The 16681-nt window shown below is 46.0% G+C and overlaps 1 protein-coding gene across 1 annotated transcript in view; it reads right to left on the bottom strand.

Moving 5' to 3' along the window:
- The window catches only part of LOC115572405 (contactin-associated protein-like 4), a 106152-nt gene that overhangs the window by 77689 nt on the left and 11782 nt on the right, over positions 1–16681 (bottom strand). The window contains exon 2 of the mRNA XM_030402431.1: positions 1111–1221. Coding sequence (XP_030258291.1) covers positions 1111–1221 — 111 coding nt within the window. The remainder of the gene's footprint in view (positions 1–1110; positions 1222–16681) is intronic.

The following is a 16681-nucleotide window of genomic DNA, read 5'->3' as shown; positions in this document are numbered from 1 at the left end:
GAAAATCCTTCATGAAAATGTCCAAAGGTCAGAGTTTTCATTAAAGGCTGTAACTACAGGTGTTCACATTTCTTTGATATCTTTTCAGATCTGACATCTCAGGCTGGCCCGTCTCTCGTCACAGTTAATAAAAGACCAGGAAATGTCAGGATCATTACAGGAGACTGGCTCTGGATCAGTAAAGGGTAATTATGAGAATGAGCTCTTACGGTTTCTACCACATGACCTCGAGTTTCAACGCGACCCCTGCTCCCCCGTCCTCCTCCTGGCAGCTTGTGAGTCCGACTCCAAGTTAAAACCAACCTTTAAATATAATTCAGTGTGCAGGATCCTGTTAAAGGAAGTAAGTGCTGGAGCGGCTCGACAATCCACTGTTAGATCAGCAAGCAAAGACTCAACCGTCAGACAAAAAGGAGGACGGAGCGGCGTTCTGCAGGATCTGCTTCCTAAACTTTCCCAGGTGGTAGAAAATCCTTCGGATCCGGATCAAACCCATCTCACCCTCCCAGCTGATTCTAAGCTTTGATGTCGGGATAAAGCGGTGAAGCGCGTCCCCCCCCCAGCAGAAAGCTCCACAACAAAACCGTGATCTTTCGTGCTTTTTGTCAAAGCCTCACATCAGCATCCAGCTCAGGACTCCCTGCTGCGTCAGACAAACACCATTCACACGTATCCTTCTGGCTTCAATACAAACAGCAGCCACGGAGAGTCAAAGATGACAGAGAGAAGCTATCGCTTGTTATCTCACCGGTGAATTGGCTACAAGTCTGTGTGAATCCATTAAAAACGTTCCTGTTTGTTGTGTGCGGTGTTCTGCGTCCACTGGGCTAAACCGAACCAGAGCAGTTTGTCAGCAACAGAGAGGAGACGTGGCACCGCTGCTTCCTCTCTGTTGTCTCTGTTAGACTCAGATAAAACATCACATTTCACAGGACGGACGCAGAAGCTCACATCCCATCTTCGAGAAACAATTACAGGCAGAACAAACAATATTCTAACCCCCTAAAACCCTGAAGACAACCACAACAAAAACATCATTTCAGCCTTATTAGATGTTTGTGTGTCCTGCCCGGTCATCACTTTAATGAAGTTTAATGAACTCTTCCTCACCTTCTCTCCTGTTGAGTTTGGCGAAGCCCGGAGCGTGGCTGCTGGACAGCTGGGAGGAGCTCCGGAAGGACGACGGCGGCAGATTGGACACCAGCGCGCTGTCGCACACCTCTGTGAACCAATCAGAAAGCAGAAAAAAGCACACTTAGTTGAACTGTTTGCAGTACGGTGATGCTTCTCGACTTTCTTGACAGGTTAAGAGCTGAATTTCCCCCAAAAGCTGTCAGAAGCTCTGTAAGGGTTTCTAACGTCGATCTATAAGAGTATACACACTTAAATTATTTATTTTTCTTGCAAAAATAAGCCTGCAGATGACCTGTAACTGCTCCCAGTTCAAACATCAATGAAAATAAACACCTGACACATGTTTTTCTGAGGAAATATCAAGATGCTGTGCAGAAAAACACCATTTCATGACCTCAAAATGCATATGAAATAGTCAAAAACAAGTGCTGAGGTACAAAAAACTGATATAAACTATACATTTCTTTACATCCTTCATACCAAGGCTGGTGTGTAAGCGAGGAGAAAGAACACCACGACCGCTCATTGGCTGTTGTAGCACTGACAGACTCTTGATGGACCTGTGGAACTAAAAGGCTCAAAAATCGATGCAACATAATGAGAGATATTTCACTTTTCACGGTTTTTAGTGCTTAAAGGGCCAATGCAACTTCAAGCTGCCCGCCTGCAGCAGAGATGAGGAGGCTGCAGAGGTCTCTCCTCCTCCACACCCACGCAGCTTTCTTAATTTTCAAACCTGTAGTCTTCAGACTGCTTTCACTCGAGGCAATTTAGCCCGACTCCACGCAGCTCCCTCCGGAGCCACGAAAGGTTTTAAACCACTTTGTTCAAATAAGCAGCCGCGCACCTACAGGCGTGTAAACAGACTTTGATATGTTGATTGAGAGGAGTTACGGACAAATAATGCCTGAAACTGAGATGCTGATCTTGTCTGTAAAGCTAATTTTCCATCAGTTCGGTTGTATTTCGGTTCTATTTCACTCACAGAAACAATGTTATTCAGTGATTTGATACGACACAAACATCTCCAGTACACACTCAAGCGAGAACAACTGCCATTCATAGACAACACTGTCTCACTGTGTTGTGTAGTAGTGCATTCATCGTTAGTCTAATCACATTTACACCATTTAGCTCTCCCGTTAGCTTCTCAAAGAGTCAGTATGATCTTTACCCTCAGTTAAGGAAAGTCATTACACTGATTCTAATTGGCCTTCAAGCAAGATTTCTACACCCGCACAAGTAAAATCACGTACTTTCTTTTTGGGCGAACCTCCTGACAAAATACAGGCTTTTGTATCCAGAGAAAACAGCTTTTCAGAGCGAACAGTGAGACACTCAGAACAGTGGAGATGGTCGAACAGACGCACCAAATCACACTTATCCTGAGTGATGCGGCACTTAGAGGCGCAGAAAGGCAGAATACCAGAAGTAACGGAGCAAGAGTGTCACATTTTTTAGCCTGTGATAAACACCACTGAGCAGCTGAAGAGGAGTGGAGTTTTATCACCGAGCTGCAGGTTAGAGTGGAAAACAAGCCTTTGACGTGACGCCCGGTTCTGTCAGTGAAGGCAAAGCAACCGTCTCCTCTGTTAGCGCGAGTGTAAATAGTTTAAAAAACACACCGAGGATAACGGGAGGTCAATCATTCTCCATCTTTTGAGCCTGAGTGAAAAACTGTTGAGTTCCAGAGTTTATTCAGTCAGGATTTGATGGTTTCATGAGAGCAAAGGCTGCAATTTAAAAAAAAAAAAACCTGTTGATGCGGTGAACATTAACACGCTGAGTGTCAGAGCTGCCTCTCAGGGATTCAGACTCCACTCCAGTGTTCAGCAGGTGGAAACAGGTCTCTCAGCTGTAATGGCACCGTACGAGATGAATGAACAGTGTAATAATGTCCACTTGGATGAACGAATGGTGTAATTGTGCCAAGACGGATAAATGAAAGCTGTAATCGTGTCGTGTTGCGGAGATGAATGGCGTCCTGACTGGCTCATTACAGGCTGGCTGCTGATGGAGACGGATCAGCGATGTCAGACGGAACCCTTACATGGTTCACACTTAAACGGCTTAGGGATGACAGGCTGCAATAAAAACGTCATATATTACACGTAACGCAGTAATTAATGTTACCTACGCTCGTTTTAATTGACTCCTCTCCTTTAGAATCACTTCTTCTGAAGCCTCGCCTTTGGGAGCAACTGTTTGACTGTCGGCATTTTAGGATTTTTGGAGCCAGAGGTGACAATAATTGGACGGGAGCGCAGAGCTGGAGAGGATACCTTGATTGGATCCGCCTGAGAACCTGAGGACACGCTGTGGTAGCCACAACCTAAAACACATCCTGCTTTATCATCTATTTTACAAGAAATAGGACCATAATTTAAAAAAAGAAGACTTAATGATCGAGAACATAAACTTACCAGTAAGCTGTTCATTGAGGTATTAAATCAAGTGAGAAGAAGGGTCGTTTTCTCATAAGCTTACATGCAACATGCAACAAGTGGAGACGCCCCCTTCTGGCCATTAGAGAGAACCAGTGCTGTGCACAAATGGGGGGCAGTCGCCCTCCCTCGTAGCCCAATTGTTGAAAAACGTGCGCTAAAGTGCCATCCTGGGAGCCAAAACATGCGCTAAAGTGCCCTCTTGGGAGACAAAACATGCGCTAAAGTGCCCTCTTGGGAGACAAAACCCGAACTAAAGTGCCCTCTTCGGAGACAAAAAAGCATGCCAAAGTGCCCTCTTGGTTGGCAAAACACACTAAACTGCCCCTTAGCTGGTTAAAACATGATAAACTGCCCTCTTGGGAGCCAAATCGCGCACTAAAGTGCCCTCTTGGGAACCAAAAAAGCGTGCCAAAGTGCCCTCTTGGTTGGCAAAACACACTAAACTGCCCCCTTAGCTGGTTAAAACATGATAAACTGCCCTCTTGGGAGCCAAAACGCGCACTAAAGTGCCCTCTTGGGAACCAAAAAAGCGTGCCAAAGTGCCCTCTTGGTTGGCAAAACACACTAAACTGCCCCCTTAGCTGGTTAAAACATGATAAACTTCCCCCTAGGGAGCCAAAACGCGCGCTAAAGTGCCCTCCTGGGAGCCAAAACATGCGCTAAAGTGCCCTCTTGGGAGCCAAAAAAGCGTGCCAAAGTGCCCTCTTGGTTGGCAAAACACACTAAACTGCCCCCTTAGCTGGTTAAAACATGATAAACTGCCCTCTTGGGAGCCAAACGGACGCTAAAGTGCCCTTCTTTTCGCCCCTGCCCTTCAAAAAGTCTGCGCACGCCACTGGAGAGAACGCAGATTTGAGGCACTTTTGCGCAACCTAATCGCCAGAGTAAATGTGAGCTAAGTCTGTTTCTTTATGTCTGTTAAAGTTTAAACTGCAGTTTTTCAGTTTGTCTGTCGTCTTAACACTTGTGCTTATGTTCCGGTTAGGCTTAGGCACAAAAAATACCTAATTGTAGTTTGAAAAACATCATGGATTGCACTTCTTATACCCTCTATGGTCACCTTGATCACAGATGGCGATCACGAAAAAATCTCCCTAAGGTCTCCTTAAAAAAACACCACTTTTGTCGCCTCTAAAACAGCTGGAAATGTCCCCAGGTGTCCTTAAAAATATCCATTGGTGACTTAAACTGCGGTCGGCCATTTGCCAGCCTTGTTGGCTTGTAACCTACCAGCATCTCCTCCACCTCCTGATGTGAAAGGTGGAGAATAACCATATAACGTGATCGTGATATGCCACGTTTGGTTCAAATGTCAACCTCGGACGTATCTGTGGTTTGCAGACACTTTAACTGCTGATGTTTTTCTCCTGCTCTTTTATTAGCTCCCATTTTTAAGATCCAGCAGCTCGCTTTCCAGATTTTTACACAGTCAGTGGTTTAAAAAAAAACTGTAGTACAGGGGAGAAATAATCCACAGCATATAACAGTAAAAGACACACAGCAGAGATGGATGTTTGTTTTATGAGACGGTCGGCAGTCTACACAGTGTAGCTGTGATTCACGCTGACACACTCACAGATTTGTGACCATCAGCTCAGTAAGTGTTCATGGCTTTTCCTCTGCGGCTTCACTCTGTAAGCTACAGCCTGAACTCACGCCGCCTCCGTCTGAAGCCTCCCTGTTAATGGACGCCGTTCTCCACCTCTGAGACGAAAGCCAATTACTACGATTCTGACAACGAGGCTTTCGCTTTGATTACTCTGTCAACATCGGTGTACTTCATCTGAACAGCGCAAGGTCTTCATCCGCCCGATGAGTTCACCCTTTAAAGAGGAGCGTCGGTGCGTTCACAGGGTTAGATTTAAGATGAATCTTTAACGTTTGTAAATCATGAATGTCATCTTTATTTTTCTCCAGTTAAAAGTGTTGTTTTTTTGGGGTTTACGCACACGAATTGAGGGTCTGAGGACAGAAGATGTCGTACACTGTACTGAGTCTGGAGTCAATTTGTTCAGGCGTCTTGATGTACAGTCACATTACACTTCAGAGCCGATCTTAAATAATTCTTTTGTTAGTGACCGAGTGGTTTCCAGCCTCATACATATTTAACACCGCTGCTTTAAATGCGGTCCGGCGACTCAACAATCATCTGAAGGCCTCCAGCTCTGTGGTCGTCTGAAGCTCCTCCTGATAGTCTTTATCCCCGCAGGCCTTGGGGCCCCGACAGACACTTGTTACTGTGGGTGGTCGGGGAGCCCTCAGCGTGAAACGCAGGTGAATTACAGTCGTCTGAAGAGGTGAAATGAGAGGGACGGCTCTCCAGAAGCGAGTGCTGTAATCCCCGAGGAGATAATGTGTGGTGAGAGCACATCCTCGCTGAGGTAACACTCAACGCAGAGCGAGAGAGAGAGCAGAGGAGTTTAAAAACACTCGGCCGCTTTTTCCTCTGCAGAGCTTTGGCATTTAAGAGTGGACGTCCCTGACAGTGTGACCAGTGGAGCACAAACACAGACAGCTCAGAGGAAAACGGAGCTAAATGTTGAATACCTGCTGGACTCTGCAGCCACCGAACCTCGACACTGACCCCGGCTGTGTAGAACAGAGAGCTTCTCCTGAATATTAAACTCCTGCACCTTCCTCCTCCTGCACGAAAACAAACGCACCTTCTTTCTCTTTTTTTCTGTCAGACGTCTTACGGCGGGCACGTTTAGTTTCCCTCTGACATTTGTAGTTTGTCGACAGCAGAATAAACCATGACTCAAGACAAAGAGCACTTCAAATCCAGGAGCAACATTTATGAAAAGATTATGTCGCCCCGGGAAGACACGATTCTTCAATCTATCACAGAATATGAGGAGCGACTCTGCGCTCTTATCTCCACTGAGTTGCAGAGTAAGAACATTAGCTGATCTAATACTGGCACACACAAAATAAAGACTTTCTGCCTCGGGTGAAACAATAAAAGTCAAACAGAACTTGATGAGTCAGCAAGGGGCAGGAAGCTATTATGCTGACATTTGAGTGATGGGAAATATCTTTTCATTTTAATCAAATATCCTCTTGGACACGCATCATTCACCCTCCGGCCGGTTCATCCGCACATTCATCGCCAAGTTTGTCATCCTGCTGAAATGACAAACGTCGACTTTGACGGCAGTGAAAAGGATTTTTTTAACGATTGCGGGTGTTTGAGGCCTTCAAATACTGACGATAATCCCAGACAGAGAGGTAGTCACTCACCTGCATTGTCCACTTCTTTACCTTTTTTTTTTTGCTGAGTACAGAGCCGAGAAAACCCTGAATACCGATGAGCTCCATCCATCACCTCAACAAACAGCAGCGAACTGAAGGTCCTGCACTCCGGAGCTCTATAAGCCCCACAAACCCAGAGTTCAGGGCCTCTCAGCGTGAGCCGAGTCCACTTATTTAGCCATTCAGAGCGCGTAGCGGTGAGCAGGATAATGAGGCTCCGCGCGACGGTTGTTGCTGCTCCAGAGCACTAACAATCATCCTCAAGCAAGAATACGTCAATGCTCATTTTACTAATCCGCCAAAGTTTCTACCTCCAGTTTGACCCACAGGGGTTCCGGCCCGCTTTTCCTCTCCGCAGCCAGCACACAAACAACCCAGCAGATACTTTGCATTGTTTTGTGTTTTTTTCTTTAAGTTTTGTCAGCACAGTTGGTTTTCTGACTGCCACAGCGCTCAGAGCTGTTCTGAGTCGTGAACTCACGATTAGTATAAATCAAATGTCATCCAACAATTACTGTTTTGTTTATTTACCCAGTGAGAATAATCTTTTCCTCAACATAACCACATTGTTTTAGCTACTAAGACGGAAATAGACCTCAAACTTCCTGTTTTGGTACGAGAACACAATTTGATTGTTTTGACAGACAGCGTGGTTTGCAAGATAAATCGGGATTAGTGGAAATGGGGTTTTTGCACATCCCAATTTTCATTTTTATCTTTCTGAAATTATGATAATGTGACATTTATTGCTGTCGTTACCATGACACATGTTTTCTTACATCTGGAGAAGAAGATTTGCGGACCAGGGAACCTCTGCAGCGCTGCAGTACTTCAAAACTCAAGGCAAATCATCATATATTACCTTTTCGAAAAAATTGATGCTGCTTCTGCAATTTGGACATTGCACTTGGCCTTATTGTGATTATAAAGAATTGTGCAGGTTTATTGCAGAATACACTGAAAAGTGACCTATTTACAAGATGATCTCAATCCTATTTTACATTTTACACTACAGAAAAATGGAAAAACACATTATTCCAGATCTCAAAGGAGTGAAAAGTGTCAGAATAAACTGTATATACACAAACTGTTGTATACATGGAAATATACGCAGTTGTTATTTACTATTTCACAGTTGGATACTTCCCCCCGGTGCTTTGAAGAACTACTTCCCTGCATGACTTCCTCTGGCTGGAAGCTGCCAGACTGTCTGACAGCTACCCAAAACTGAGGCGCTCAGCACCTTCTCACCGCTAACAGCACACATGTTTGTTCCTCATCTCCAGCTCTTCATCCAGCTGTCGAACACGCTCTGCACAATGTCGATTCTGTCCAGCCTTCAGCCTTCATCCGGCTAAGATAATAAGCCCTTTATGTACATGCAGCTCGATATATGTATGTGCGAGAATACGAGCCCACACAGACACACGATGCATGCGGCGCTCATTAGAGCATTACATCATCCACAGCCGCCTTTGAAAAGGACGGAACAATCCTTCCTTCGCCGAGGCCCGTCGCACTGAGCGGCCAACGCGGGCGGCTGCGTGGGAGACAGACACCGACTAAATGAAGTGATCAAAACGGCGACGGGGCCACATCACCGCAGCGCTTCAAATCTCTTCATCTTTAAACTGCCAGGTTCAACTCACGCGGAGGCGGGAAACAAGCCGCTCGCCACGACTTCAGCTGCCGAGGCACGAACTCGTCCGCTGTGAATAATAATGCCAGAATTATGCAGATTTAGAGGGAAAGCTGCGGGCTGCATCACTCGTACTAATGGCTCCAGGAGGAGATATGTGTAATATAATATCTACTAATTCACCAGCTGCACTTAGTAAATAATTTGAATATGTTGGCTTGTAAAATGTCTTTTAATAGAGAGAGAGCAGAAGACCAACACGTCTCCACGGGGGAGGGGAAAAAATGGAAAGTCGTGTCGCTCCGTCATTCAAAGAAAATACACAGCAGAAGGATATTCGCACCATCGCAGCACCTCGGTAAATCTCATTTATTTCAAAAGTGAAATACTGAATTGGGCACTGGGGATTTGGAAAGATTGAAAACTCAGCAATGCACCAGGAGAAGAGCTTACGGTAAAAACTAGTTTTATACAAATGCAGTTGAACATCAGTATATAAATGCTCACGTTGTTGTTCGACTGTACTCAGTTGTGTCACAGTTCTGTCTGTTATGTGTAGCCAGCAGCTCAAGCAAGAGGCGGGACGAGGGGAGGAAGTTTTTAAAAACTGTCAGAACTTTTTGAGGAGAAGTTCTGAGAGTCGCTGAGAAGTTTTAAACATCTGTATGATGGCACAGAGACAGACAGTTACTGCAGAACAGCTGGCAGGAGACCGGACGGGAATTAAATGTGAGCCGGATGATGGTGGAGGGAGAGTGGAGGGCAAGATGGAGCGGTTGCGCTGCTTAACGTAATGCCAACATGAAGGATGCATTCTGCCAGTTGGATTGACTTTATTCAGGCTTGTGTGACGGCTGTTCTTCAAACTCTGGTGTCGACCGCGCTGCTGCGCAAAGACCGCCTAAAGGCTGTGGAGATTGTGGGCTTTAAAGAAGGCTACAAAATGACGGTAGAGGCTCATTCGCAGGCATGTGCGGCTGAGCAAAAAACTTAGGCCCCGTCCAGACGACAACGCCGTTTTGCGAAAACGCACATGTATTGCATCGTTTTGGCCGACCGTCCATACGGATCCTGAAAACGCACTTTTTTGAAAACGGGTCTCAGGGTGGAGGAATCCGAAAACGCAGCCCTCCTGTTTTCATGTGGACGGCGAATCCACATACTTTCCAAAACGATGACGCCATCGCCCCACCCCGCGACGTCCCATAACAACAACAACAATGGCGGCCTGCATGCTTGTGTTCGTGCTGCAGAAGATATTGAGCCTTTCTTGCAACTTTCTCGCCTTGTAGTCGAGTGTGAGCCGTAGCAGCAGTTTGACCTCATTAACGGTCCACACAAACGATTCTGGTTTCCTTGCACTAGCCATTTTAATCTTCTTCTTGTTGTGTTCGGTTTCTCCATCTACTGTCTGTTTGTTTACAGCGCGCAAGCTTGATGCGCATGCTCCGTGTCTTCTTCTCCGTTTTTGGTGAATGTCAAGCGCCACCTATTGGCCTGGAATATGAACTACAGCGTTTTCGGTCGTTTTCAGTCGTTTTCAGTGAAGACGTGTGGACGCAAATATTCTTAAAACGATGACGAGGAAGACGGAGAAAAAAAAGATCGTTTTCACCCGTGTGGACGGCCCCTTAATTAAGTACAAACCGGTACAACCAGAGTATGCAGCCAGCAAATGCAGGTAAACCAGGATGGGCAGACGGGACAGAGGACGAAAACAGACGAACTGACAAACAGAGAGGGAAGAGAAACAAGTGAAACTAACGAGGCAATCGAGAAAAACAGGCAGGAAAAAACACACAAAGGCAGGAAGTGGAAAGTAAAACACAACACACGAGGAGAGAAATTACAAAATAAAACAGAGGAATAAGTCAATCAAAAACCCAAACAATGACAATATACTGACATTATATTGACGCTGTGTATGAGCCGCAAGTTAATCCTTCTGTAACACAATCAAAGACCAGAGACCGAGCGTCTCTCCCCAGCATTTCATCTCAACACTGAGCTTTAAACGACACATCCACACAGGGCAACACTGCACTTCCCTGCCTCATTTACTTTAAGGCTTAGCAGATACATCACCGATCTGTAAACCACAGTTGTAGGCCTGTAGGGAGGCTGGTTGGTGGGCAGGAAGAAGAAGAAGAAGAAGGAGAGATCTATCAGGGGAAATCTAGTTAAGGTGAGGGGAAACACGTTCCCTGTAACCTGAGATCTTTTACACCTTCAACTGGTCCACAGGGAGCAGGAATCATCTCCGCACTCGCACTGCAATAACACATGTTTTATATCAGCTCCGAACCGGAGAGATTGGATGTCGTGACCGAAGGCATCTGTGTGTGTGTGTGTGTGTGTGTGTGTGTGTGTGTGTGTGTGTGTGTCGGCCTCTTTACGCCCTCGCTGAACCACAACAGGAGCCGCAGTCACAGCATCCACTTAGTTTTTTTTTTTTTTTTTACTTTACAGCCGTCCTCCCTCAGGAGACATTAGAAGATAAGTGCTCTCTAGAAGAAAAAAAAAGAAAAAAGAAAAACTTCTCTGCGGTTAATGTGATGTTCTCCGTCTTCTGTCGCCTCTCAGACGCTCATCACACCTCCTGAGGCTGGAAACACACGGGACTCTAAAGATCTCTCTAACTCGGAGGGAGAGTTTTTCCCCGTCCTCTCTCCAGAAGTTGCAGAGACGAGGCGCCCATGCAGAACTTTTAGATTGAACTGCTAAAACTTTCATGTGACAGTTTAATTGGGGTCGACCGGGGGAAAAAAACAAAAAAAACTCTGACGGACACCAATTAGGCCCACCGGTCAGAAACGGTGGATATGGTGGTGAGTATCGGCTGTCAGAGCGTGTGGAAGGACGACGTGTGTGATGTGAAGGAATAGAAATTTAAGTATAAAACGATGATAGAATGCGAAAACCTCGAACCGACCGGGCTGAAGATCTGTTACACCACAAACAACGGAGAGTGACAAACGACTCTCTCCGCTCAGAACCGGTATTACACACATTCGTTCTCCGTCCTGCCTTTAATTTAATCTCCCGCTGAAAGCTTGAGGTCCGGGTAGATAATGCAACCTCGCAGAAATTTGATTTGTTGTTTGTTTTGTGTCTCCGGGTTAGAATTTATCACGGTTGTTGTGGTGTGGAGCGGTCAGGGCCTGGGAAAGCTCCAGCAGCTGCTCTCTGCTCCCTGAACACCAGCATCGGACCGCTCGGAGAGTCTGGCTCAGAGAGTCCGGCTCAGAGAGGTACTGGGTCGGAAATATAACAAACGCTGAGCCCAGAACAGCGAGCAGTACACTGAGATTGAGGGATTGATGCCATCGTCACTACTTACTTATCTCTTTTGGAACCGACCAGAGGATACATTTCTCTCTGAGTATTTGGATGGTGGATATCAAAAATAAAGTGGACTACACAGTAGATAGAGGGTGATTTAACTTTTCTTTAGTATTTAGTGACATCGTTGGGTAAAGCTGAGCTCGTGGTTTCAACGTGCCGAGTCGTGTGCGAGATATGCTCGACGTTCAAGTGGCAAAGTCGTGGAAACGTTGCTACCAGGTGAAGTCAGTGTTTAACAAAACTGTTTACGTGATGTGAGGCGGGTTTGATGAGTCTCCAGAAAAAGTGACATTTTGCTGCTCTGGCTGGTTGTAGGTCAATCGAACTGCAGTCCAGTGCGAGCGTCCGTCCAGGACTCGCGAAACTCGATCCAACTGTCAAACTAGGCAGCACTAATCAAATATGAATCGAGATTTGTTTACTTGCGTCAGCTGTTTGCCACCTCAAATGTTGTCAGACACTCAGCTGGAATTTGAGGAAGTTTGTCAAAAAGCTTCAGATCGGATCAAGAATCACCCCGACTTGCGTGTGTCGCTGCTCTGATTGAGGCGCTTTGGTTTGTTACTTTTCATAAAGCCTGTTCGGAAACACTAATGCGCATTTGTAAGACCTTATCTGATGAAACCTTTACGTTCATATCGTCGGCAATCGAGCACGAGATCAGGTACAACAGATGAGGAGGGAAAGACAATGAGATCCAGGTCGCACCGACTCAAACACAGACAGATTCAACTAATGTCATCAATCTGTTCCTTAAACTTTCACTTTCCTTTATTTTGCCTTGGCTTTAATAATATTTCTACCAGTGCAGTCTCACAGGAAGCCGGTGCTCGGTAAAACCGAGGGGCTGAACACTCAGACTCCCCTAAAAGCCGGCGGGGGTGAAATTGTGGAGGCAGTTGAGAATGTCACAGCAGGAAAACAGACGGGGGAAACTATCAGCTAGACAAAGTTTCTCATTCCTCCCTCTCACAGTAATCCTCCTCCTTCTCCCTGTTTTCATTCCATCCTCCTTCCACTTTCCTTGTTTTCTTGCCGTCTTCCGTCTACATTTCTCACTTTCCTTCGCACCTGTCGTCCTTCCTGTCTTCGCCCTCCTCCTCCACCACCTCCTCCTCTGCTGCCTCCTTCTTTCGTCTTATGAAGTCACATCATCTCTGAGATGTGTGGCGGTGCATCCAGAAAGCAGATGGCGGCCCGTACACACACACACACACACACATTCACACACACACACACACACAGCAAAGTCAGTGAGGGATGAAATGGGAAAGGCAGCAGAAAATGTCAGCGCAGTTGTGAGAAACACAGAGGGAATACTACAACCAGACAGCCGGCCGACTCTGACCCCTAAAGTTTATCCTCTCACACTCCACACCGTCCTCCCTCCTCGCCTCTGTTCCTTAACTCCTATTAAGCTCCGCCGTCTCGTCGTATTGAAATTCAGCCTCGCCGTTCCGTCTTTAATGGCCACTGACTCAGCTGCGTCCTCCCCTCTAATGCAAACCGACCGGCCCTGCTTACTTCTCATCAGCAGCTGCCACAGAGCAGCAGCAGTCTGCAGAGCCGTGGTCACCGGGTTCATGATAACACACAGCAGAGAGAGCGTTAAACTGTGATCCTGCTCGGTCTCGGCGTGCAGAGCCGACACCTGAGAGCCTGAACTGTTGGCGTATGAGAAGAAATAATAAAAAAGCAGCCTTGTAAAGAGGAAGAAACAATCAGATGTTCAAGCAGCGACCGGTCGGGTGGGTGGAAATGAAGAAGAGGCAAAGGTTCCTCTCTCTCTTTTTTTCAATCCTGACACAACTACTACAGACGTTCTGATACACTTTGTTCTTCGTTTCCTCCCCGTCAAGCTGCACACAGGTGTAGAGGATGCTGCAGGGTCCAGTTTCCGATAAACTAACGACGTTGAATCGGATCGGCGGGAAGGACTCTGATACAGGTATCGGTATCGGAACAACCCCGATAGCCATTTCTGTCGCTTTTTCTTTGTAACGCTGTGAATATCTTTCCAGGAGAGGATGTCTGAACACGTGCAGCACGTTTAAACAACACTGTACCAAGTGCAGCGCTTCAGAACAGGAACACACAATGCTGAATTCAAACGCAGTCAGACAGCAAACCTTAAAAACAAGTTTGTTAGCATAACCCCGTCCCTGTAACTTCACCTTTGTCTGGTGTTGATGCCGCGACAATCCTCTCAAACACGAGCGGCGAGGTTGTTGTTTTCGTTTATTGATTGACGGTGAATTACAATGATTTCTCATTCACCAATGGACCAAAATGTCACATTCGCACAAAGACTACATTGCATGAACAGTATTGACGCAGCCCTCTAAAAGATGTCTGTTTACATTTAGCGGACGATTTTGTCCGAAGCGATTCATACACTGATGGCGGTGGATGCCATGCAACGTGCCGCCCAGCACATCAGGCGCCGTTTGGGGTTCATTGTCTTGCCAAAGGACACTTCAGCATGAAGACCAGGGGAATCGAACCAGCGACCTTTCCGATAACAAGATCCTGCCTCTGACCCTGAGCCACATCCTTTAAATCACTAATCTTGATTTTGCCTCTGGTTTTTTATCGCCTTACTATCAAACTTTGTTTTAATCACAAATCCAATTATTTTACAATTTGTTTGCTTGTGTGATAAAGTAAAAAAAAAAGAATAAAGATGATCATAGGTTTGTTGTTGTGTTCATACTCCGTCCATGATTTCGTGCATCATTTGCACACAAAACACAGGAAACTAATGACCAGTATATTCGAGATAACCTCTGTAATGATGACACCATCACAGCTTTTCGCCACCCTCAGGCCAAAGTTTCAATACTGCACACAATCTATCAGACTGATTATCTGAAAAACTTCTCTGTTATATAATATTCCAAACTTTTTGCGCTCTCTGTTCTTTGAAGTAATGTGTCATCTTCTGCGCCAGCTGAAGCGAAGGCTTTCCCCTCCGTCTCGCCGGAGAAAAATCCCTGCAGTAATAGAGACTGAAGGAGCATGGTGACCTTGGTAACTAATGCAGTTACAGTTGGTAAGTTTAATGTCCCCAGTAAAATATCCAATTACGAGAGTCATAACTAATGTATCCGCCGGTGCAAATAGAGTTGTAAGAGTAAAACCCATTTGTTGCCCCGCCGTGACTGAGTATCATGACCTCAGCCAATGAAAGCCGGTATCTGAAGCGACGGCGTGTCATCTCCGATGTCTACAAACGCTACGTGATCGATGGCCTCATCTTTTTTTGGGGGAGCCGGACGTCTTCTAGGGACGGCCTTGAACAAACGCAGCAGGTCCCGATATTAACGGATGGACAGCGGTCCTCCGTCAGCTTCTCAATTACGACCTGTTCACGGGTTAATAAATCCCGATTCGTGGCTGCGTGTTCGCTCCGTAACCTTGACTTCATCAGGTCCCATTCATGGCGCCTCTTCGCCTGCACGCATTTCCATAAATGACGCTAAAGAAGAAATATGAAGGCGATTCATCCCAGGCCACTTCCCTTTTTTTTCCTCGCTGATGCTGCCCTCTCAAGAATCATAAAGGACTGGGAGGGTTGACTGGGAATTTTGCCATATTCACACCAAATTGCGATAGCTTTTGCGTCTCCACACCTGAAACAAGCTCCAGTTTTTCAGCATTCTTATACCAGATGAATCCTGGAAAACATCTGGGATGCTTCACGAGCTCGGAGATTTAATCAAACACTCCTAACATTCCCCCGGAGCCTCCGCAGCTTAAATAACCAACTCTTTCTTAAGGCGCTGAATAGCCTTCATTGGGTGAGTAATAACACCCCTGAATTTACCATTCGGCCTCCAGCATCTCAATAATTTAATGTTAACTCATATTAAATCCCCTCACAGCCTGCAGCGGCTGAATAATCAAACTGTTTCCTTCGAACACTGAGCGTGTGAATAAACCAAAACCATGCAGATCACACAGCCTCATTAGCCGAGACACTGGTCACCAGGTTCAAGGCGAAGAAAATATGATTACCTGTCCATCACGTCAGCCCTCATCTAGTTTAATCACAGGACAACGGGGCAGAATCCGCCTGAATATGAATGAATTTCACCTCCTCGACAGCCTCCACCACCTCACTCGCACCCACAAACTGTTTTTAAGAAGTTGACTTCTGCAGGCACAAAGTAAAACTGACTACAAAGTCTAAATTTCATTAGTTGTAAGTTGAAACTTGAGGCGAGAATGAGACTGTGGTGACTCGGAGGAAACAGTGAGTCACGATCATTCAAACGCAGAGGGGACGAGGGCAGAAAAATGCAAATCAGCCTACAAGTGCACAGCGGGAGTGTCGTGGTGTTATCCGTTATTAGGCTGGGATTAAAATCATTTAGAGTTCTTGAGATTATCTGTCATTAGGGTACGATTATAACAAAACACTCCAGTGGCTCTAAATCAGCTCAGAGGGGAGATGGAAGCAACAGGGACGGCTGATGAGGCTGAGACAGCGGGGAAGAAACTGCTCTCGAAAATAAAACCTAATTGGACTAAATGATTTGACGAAAATGTGAAAATCTCCTAGAAATTCGAAGAAGCAAGAATCATGCATTTGTCTTGTTCAAACATGAATAACTTGATCAAATAATGAAGTTACTGACTGCTGAAGTCCTCCAGACAATCAAGACACAGCATCCGCTCCAGTCTGGACCCTCGACAGTTTGCATTCAGAACCAACAGAACCAGAGAGCGTGTCATGTCCACTGCCCTCCACTCAGTCCTCACGCAGAGCTAACACGGGGAGCTTTACTGTTCAAAGAGTCATCACACTCTCGTATTTGAAGTTTAGAAGTTCGTTTTTCATTTCACATTACACACTTATGAG

Source organism: Sparus aurata, chromosome 21 (assembly GCF_900880675.1).
Source record: "Sparus aurata chromosome 21, fSpaAur1.1, whole genome shotgun sequence".
In the NCBI taxonomy this organism is placed as follows: Eukaryota; Metazoa; Chordata; class Actinopteri; order Spariformes; family Sparidae; genus Sparus; species Sparus aurata.
Note: the sequence above shows the minus strand (reverse complement) of the source record. Positions and strands in the feature narration are given on the sequence as shown.